The following is a 7,694-nucleotide window of genomic DNA, read 5'->3' as shown; positions in this document are numbered from 1 at the left end:
TTGCGACAATTGCCGAGAGGGCACACAGACTACTTACTTCGATAATCCGGAAAGGAAGGATTTTTAATCGTAAACAGACAAACGGCACCTTCCGCGTTTTGCTTCATGAAATCCACTGAAACGATTAAGAAAAAGAAGAATGATAAGTCCTTTAAAAACGATTGAAGTTTCAGTTACAAAGTCCAGTCGTTGATAGTTCTTGTTAAAACGTATGTCGTTCCAAACTCCCTCAAACTGAATCACTTACTACTAAGCGATGTTCCCGTTTACTGCTCCATCCATGCTCCCTTAATGCTCCAAACATATGAATCAATCACGGCTCAACAGATCCACGTTAATGGCCTGTGCACCTCACCCCCTCGGTGAGCTGCAATAAGCGACTGGCCGCCAAAAAACAAAACTCCAACGCCAAAGTGTTATCATGAAGTAGTTTAATTTAATATCCCACATACGATAAAATGCCACTTGGCATCGGTCGGTTGGTCTCATCGACGCGATTCACCGCGTTCCCCCCCTTATCCACGGCCGACACGGCCCACATCAATGGGCCAAACGGCGAAAATGTGTAAAGTGTCATAAAACAAGCGAGAGCAAAATTAATTTTGATTTTACTGCCCTTTTATTGCCCCGCACCGGTCTAGGAAGCCCGGACATGCTGTAGACCGAGCCAAGCAGAGAGCGAAATCCGTGAATGGTCTTATACACACGGTCGAAGCCACGTCAGGATAATATTCCGCTCCGTTGCCTCTAGTGTGGCCAGTGTGGAATCGTTCGATCGATCGAGGTCGGGGCAGAACTTTTTATCCACTTTTTGCAGGCGGCATCATAATATGTGTTCCCCGGGACAAAAGGGGATCCGTCGTATTTGGGGCCAAGTTTTATGATTTGCTGCACGAAGCAAATCCTATCCGGAGCGAAACCCATTTCGTTGCTCGTTGCTGAAGAGAATTGAAGAAGCAATTTGACAGTGACATCGCCTCGCGATTTTATATAGCAGGTCAAATCAATGGGATGAACAATGATGCTGTACTATTGTCGATGCCACGGAAAGGTTAGATATGAGGTAACGATATCCATTGAATGGCAACTGAGCCACAAAATTGGATCCTATAGAAAGGGCGCAGTAGAGGCTTTATAGATAAAAGATATAAAATTATTGAAAATAATAAAAATGAACTGTGTAGACGGCATACGAGTATCTTTCAGTTCAGTTCTCAAATTTCTGTATTATCCACTTTCCTGCAGAACCATTTTTCGACGTTTATAATACTTTTTTTTTAACATATATAAGGACGGACGTTTAAGTTTATAATACTTGTTCCTCATTTATGTTGTATATTTATATACTGTGTAGCCACATTTTCGTGGTGCCATCGGGGGCTCAAAGTGGGTTTTCATGTTCGATTTCGATTCGAACATACCAGCGGATATGCTAACCAACCCACCTACCTATTGTTAATTCGTATCGATCGATTTAAACATTTGCATACATGGAAGGATATTTTGTTTGAATCCCATTTATTGCACCGGATGAAGCAAATCATCTATTGGATAATTTATGAGTATTTGTCCAATGAGTATTCATTTCAGTACTTATGGCAACCGGAATGGAATGAAATTTATATCCCATTAGAAATTAAATGTCATATCCATAAACACCATCGCTTTTGTTGGTTGTATAAACAGTGAAAAATATTAATTAATCAATTAAAACTTCATCAAATTCAAAAAATTAGTAAAATAACTCATAAACTTACGTTAGTAAGCAGTTAAGTAAGTTTAAAGTTCAAGTTATGATTAGATAAACTTTAAAAGATCATTTTATTTAATTTTCTCTGTTTTCACTGAATTTTTTTTAAGAAGAAAATTTTTCATATTTAGCATTATACGATGGATATTAGCACTATTTACGATAGAGCTGACAATGCAATGCATGGTACCTTGTCTTAGCTATGCCCCAAATGATATCCTTATGGTTTTAATCCATTACCATCTTTGTACATTCCCAATAACAACCTCCAAAAAAAATTAGCCAAAGGACGTTGAAAGCCAAGAAATGTACTTCCCAGAAATCAAAGCCAGATTGGAATGAAGAAGAAATACTTTTCGTGCCACGATGTTGTGATTCCGTTCCGCACACTTACCAAATAGTACAGCCGAAACCGACATTTCCCCAAATCCTTTACGAGCCGTCATAATCATATCAAAGTACGTCGCACCTTTGGGATTATCCCGACCTTCCCGACCTGAGCGACAACGTCGCAAACGTAGACCGGCCCCCTAATCCTCCCTAATGGGATACCCGACGACGGAAGTACGTTACGAACTCATCCGAAACCATTAACCAATCACCACCGTCAGCTTAGCCAGGGCAGGTCAGGCTTTGCAGCAAATCAACCGGAAATGGGCCAACGCCAACCACCGCCTAGATGGACTAGATCGAGACCGACGACGAGTTTTGGGCAAGAAACACGTGAAATCGTCCCCGCATATCTCTCCATTATTAGTCTCCACAAACATCTCGTTCATTGTGGGCACCGTAGGGCCAATTTCAACGACCAACACACACACACACACTCCCTGACCTATGACATCCTCCTCGAAGAATGTTTCACTACTATTCCCGCTTTTATCTCGACAACAACAAGCGCTTCGACAGTCTTCGATACGTTGCACGCGAAGACCACCGCGGACAACATATTATTGGCTCTATCGAACATCAAAACTTCCGCAGCACGTAATGAAGTCATAAATAACGATGGCCAAACGCTGACGGCTTGCATACCAATGTGTCTTCGGCCAGACATTGCCACTGCCGCCGTCCTCACTGCAGGACTGTGGACTCTGTTTTCACTGCAACGTCACCTCCCCATCGCCCCAAAGCCAAATGCGGGACGCGGTTAGCGGTGTGCTGCTGAAAAGGCCTAACGAAGCGGCTGGATAACCTGGGCCGCTACGTTGGCATCAATAAAACATACAAATGTTCGTCACGTTCACCATGCCCATCCGTTGCTGTCGTCATGTTGCCGTGTCTCCTTTGTATTTAGTTCCGCAAAGGAGGGGGGCCAGAAGGCACACCAACTACGTCACCACAATGCTCCACCATCACCACCAGCAGCTAGCAGCAGCGGCGCTGCGGGGCAAAAGCATTTCAATCAATTTCCGTTTTATTGATTCCATGCTGTCAATTTGTGTGAAAATCCATCCCGTCCACCCCTGTCTCCCTCCACCCCCGCCCAGCCCAGATCCTGGAGTGTTGTCTGATGTCGCTCGAGGTCGTGTACGTGCGTGCGTGCGTGTACAGGGTACTTACGCGTGCCGAAGCAAACCGCGAACAGATCGTAGTAGAGCGTGTTGAAGCACAGATCGGTGACGCACATCTTCTTCGTCTTTTCGTACGAGAACTTCCAGAGCGGGAGAAGGGTGCCCTCCTCCTCGCGGAACTCATCCGATGGGTCCTCCCAGTACCGATAGTCCTGGGCGATCTCATCGTAGATGTTCTGGTTGACCATCCGCTCGATGATCTGGCAGGCCTGCAGGTACCGCTTGTTGAACTCTTCCGCTTGCTTTGCCTTCTCGTCCTTGCGCGATTTCTCGTCCCGCCGCTGCAACCCCGGTTTCTTCTCCTTCTCACGCTCCTTCTCGCGCTGCTGCTGTGCGTAGTCCTCGATGTACGAATCGTAGATGACCCACTGCAGTACGCTCGCACCGAACGTCGATCTCGGTGGGGGTATCGTTTGCGTATCGACAGACTGGAAAGTGAACACGGTCGGTGTATATAAGAGTGTGTGAAGGTGTGTGTTTGTGCGTTTGTTGCAGGACACGTTAGTAAATGGGGCACGTCAGCAAATTGGCCGATTGACTCGAGCTCAGCTCGCTCCTCGCTACTCACCCTCGATGGATTGGCGATGGTTAGGGCCGCACGTTCGCAGAAGTTGAACTGATTGGTTAGCTTCTTCTTCGGTGCTTCCTCCTCCTGTGGGGCTTGTACCTCTTCCTCCTGCTCCTGCCCCTCGCCCTCACCGTCGGCTTCATCTAGAGTGGCAGAAGGTGGAACAGTAAATGTGGAAAGATGCGCATGATATCAGCGTACCGTGGCACATAAACACACGCACCACACACACACCGGAACGCATATGTTGCGTCATGTTCTGTCACTTCTTCTTGCACCGTACAGGACCGTCTCTGGGTCCTGCTGCAAGGACAATCATGAACCCCACACACCACATACAACACTTCCTATGTGGTAGCAAGGCTAAGCTGCGAAAGGGAATGGTGTTCTCGGCAGGAACAGGTGCACCACAGCCACGATAGAGCCACCTGGATCAAGAGCCTCCATCCGAGAACACAGGAAACTGTTTGCCTTTAGGTGCTACCATATAAACGGAACGGGCGTACGACCATCGAGAGAAGGGAGTACTATCAATAGCTCAATTCTGGTAAAGGAAGCCAACCAGGAAAGTCAGTCAATCTCACTAGATTGCCTTTTTTTCATGTGGCAGCTGTAGAAGCCATCTAGGGGTTTTCTGTACGTCGTGCAGGTTTTTCTGGCATTCATGATGAAAGGTCTTTTGGAAAAATTCTTTCAAATCTATTTGCAGGAACACTTTTCAAAGATATTCAGGAAATTGCAATGAATACTTTTACACAGCATATTTTGGGGGTTTCCATTTTTTACACGTACGTACGGCGTGCCTCTTCTGAAATTATATTATACAGTTCTTTGCATTTTGGTGCAAAAAACATTGTACAGACTATACACATCTTTAAGATATACTATAAGTAGAGCTATCGGCTTAGTACCATAGACATAGATATCTACGAATACTACACTGTATACTATAAGCTAACTAGTAAACACATTCACAGGTTTATAATTCTATTGTGCGGTTGTTTGTTGGCTACGTTCTATTTCTTGTACATATTGGAGGCGAGGGACCTGTGTCGAAAATTAGACAAATAAATGAAGAGAAAACCCACCGAAGCAGGGAAGACCCAAGGACATGTCCCACGGATTCAACGTTAAAGCTGCACTGCTACTCATGAACGCACAGAGCTACGCACAGTCTTTAAATTTTTACAATAATGTGACAACTCCACTCAGCACTTTAATGGAAATTATGTTTAGTAGCATTTCCAACATTAATTTTAGTTTGTTTTCCAATCAAACGAAATTGTAAGAAAATACATTTTAATGTTAATTTTAAAATTAGGTTATTTTTCAAAATAGTAAATTCTTTACAAGTCTTAACAATCATTATTAGTAAAACAAACATTTTTTTAGCTTCTTTCTCATCGGAAATTCCATAATTCGACAAAATTAGAAGTTAAGATCCTTGTAACCCTATTCTTGGACGAGCAATATGTTTTGTGGTATTGTGCAAACTATGTTCTACAAAACCGTAATGCAAACATATCTACACTATGAACAAAATAGTGAGCAAAAAGTATAGTACATCAACAACTACTCATAGCATTGTTACAAAAGTGTAATCAAGAACAGAATACGGTAGTAACCTGGTAAGCGCGGTATCACTCGAGGTAATTACAGAAACATGAAAGCACAAAAGGAATACGGTAAAAGAGGGAATATGCAAAGAGAACAGAGAACGATACGATACGATACGATAGTACTAGAGCAGTTGAAAAAGGATTAGACGAAAGACAGAAAGAGAGAGAGAGAGAGAGAGAGAGAGAGAGAGAGAGAGAGAGTCGTGCTTTACCTTCGTCCCGCTCACCCTCTTCGCCGTCACCGGTTTCCGGTGTGTCGGGCTTTTTCGTTTCCTCCTGGTCGTCGGCGAGAGTTTCCTTCGGTTTGTCCAGCGTGACGTTCAACTCTACGCGCGGATTTGTTTGGTTTTGTTCGGTTTTTTTTTTTCATTTCATTTCAGTTTTGTGGTGGATCGAACCGCCGTGTTGCGTTTTCGGTTTCGTTCAACAAACATTTTGCAATGTTTTCATCATGCAGTTTAAGGTGAGATAAGAACGAACGCAGGTGTAGCGTATGGCAAAGGAATTCCATTCGTTCGGTGAGTGTGGAGGTTCATGTGTGTGTGTGTGTTTGTGTGTGTATGTATGTATGTTTGGGGTGGGTTTAGGTGAAGAAAGAAACGATTAATTCATTCAGTGATTTGTAGTGAGCGCAGGCTAATAAATTGTTCGATTATCGCTAATAAAGGTACGCACGCATGAGAAAGCTTTCGAGATCGTGGCATGATTATGCCAAGCAAGGCAAGATTTACGATCAACAAGTCCTGGCAGATTAGAATACATAACAATGGACCAAGAAAGATACTTTCTCACACGTGCCGTCTATAGAAACATACAACGCGGGACCGGCTGGCACTGTTGGCGAGCCAAGCAGGAGGAGGAGGGGGATCATTCCATCTCTGGGGCGTCCCTCGACCTCGCTCACACTCGTCGATTGCTAGTAATGTACATGCTAGAAGGGAAGAGGGTCGGGCACGGCCGACACGATTGACGTGCTCCTGGTGAGTGGAATCAAAAAGATGCAATTCAAAAAGGAAACTAATATCATGCCATCGACAACAATCCAGCTGTGAACTGGCCACATGCAAACGCAGAACGGTATAGGAAGGGGAAAAGCTAAGACCAGAAAAAGAGTAAGAAAGAGAGGCCGCGTCTCTGCCTTGTTATAACTTCTTCTTAAATTCAAACTTGCTTAAAACCGCGGCTCCATAAACCGGTGCTCCAGATCATGGCAAAAACACTTCGTGAAAACTTTTCACAGATTGCTCGCGAGTTTCAAAAAGATAGTTTAAACGGGGCGCGGACAAATAACACTACTGGGAACGAAATAGAAATCAACACCAGTCGTTACCGTCTGTTCCTTTGCGGGAGATCTGCTCCTTCGCCTCATCGGTGTCCTTGTGGATCGAGGTACCCTCGAACTCGAGCAGCGTGATGGTGTTCTCCGGCGGTGGCACCGGCAGGAACGCACCCTCGCGAAAGTCATAGACGACCAGGTTGCGCGGTAGATGCCGGTTCTCCGTCGACAGCAGCTTCGGGATCTCCTCGCCCAGCTCCGCCTCGGTCAGATCGAGCTGGTCATCCGGTTTCAGCAGCTGCTTCGACTTCATCCACGTCTCGAACTCATCGTTATCCACCGGTTCTCCCTTGCCCAGCTTCTGCATCGAGGAAATGCGGGTCTACGGGGAAGGGGGAAGGAGGTATAGGAAAAGCATTAATACCCGAACACACCACACCGTGCAGCCGGACTTCATCAACCAATTCGCATCAAACCTACTTCACTGCCATCGCTATCGTAGCTGATCAGTGATGCCGGAGAAGCCATTTTGTCTGTGACTTTTGTTCCTGTAAAACCTTCCTTTCCCCCTTAAATGGATGCCCCCCTCGGAGACGGTGATCCTACTGGACGCACTGGACACTAATCGGTCGTGTGATTGCAAACCACAAACGGCAACCGCGCACCGGCACCAGCAAACACCAAATCCGCACAAGTAATGGTCAACAACCACAGCGTAAATCCCTCGCCGGGGTGGATTGCTCCGGGCTCGTGCCAACTCCCAACCGTAACGAGTGTCCCGACAAGACTAACTTCTATCCCAGCAAGGTACATTCAATTTACCACCTTCGACCGCCATTCGCCAACAGCCAGCCAGTCAACAGCCTTATGCGACACACAACCGAACTTTGGTCGCCGTCCACAAAAA

At 45.5% G+C, this 7,694-nt stretch overlaps 1 protein-coding gene across 1 annotated transcript in view; it reads right to left on the bottom strand.

The window, feature by feature from the left end:
- LOC125952037 (dynein intermediate chain 2, ciliary) overlaps positions 1–7,315 on the bottom strand; it is an 8,374-nt gene extending 1,059 nt beyond the window's left edge. The window contains exons 1-6 of the mRNA XM_049681254.1: positions 7,268–7,315; positions 6,842–7,169; positions 5,724–5,837; positions 3,893–4,035; positions 3,314–3,752; positions 38–115 (exon numbers count right to left, since the gene is read on the bottom strand). Coding sequence (XP_049537211.1) covers positions 38–115; positions 3,314–3,752; positions 3,893–4,035; positions 5,724–5,837; positions 6,842–7,169; positions 7,268–7,315 — 1,150 coding nt within the window. The remainder of the gene's footprint in view (positions 1–37; positions 116–3,313; positions 3,753–3,892; positions 4,036–5,723; positions 5,838–6,841; positions 7,170–7,267) is intronic.
- Between the last annotated feature and the right edge of the window lie 379 nt (positions 7,316–7,694).

The sequence above is a fragment of the Anopheles darlingi genome, chromosome 2 (genome assembly GCF_943734745.1).
Source record: "Anopheles darlingi chromosome 2, idAnoDarlMG_H_01, whole genome shotgun sequence".
Lineage (NCBI taxonomy): Eukaryota > Metazoa > Arthropoda > Insecta > Diptera > Culicidae > Anopheles > Anopheles darlingi.
The sequence above is the reverse complement of the archived record's forward strand: the minus strand, read 5'-3'. Positions and strand labels throughout refer to the sequence as shown.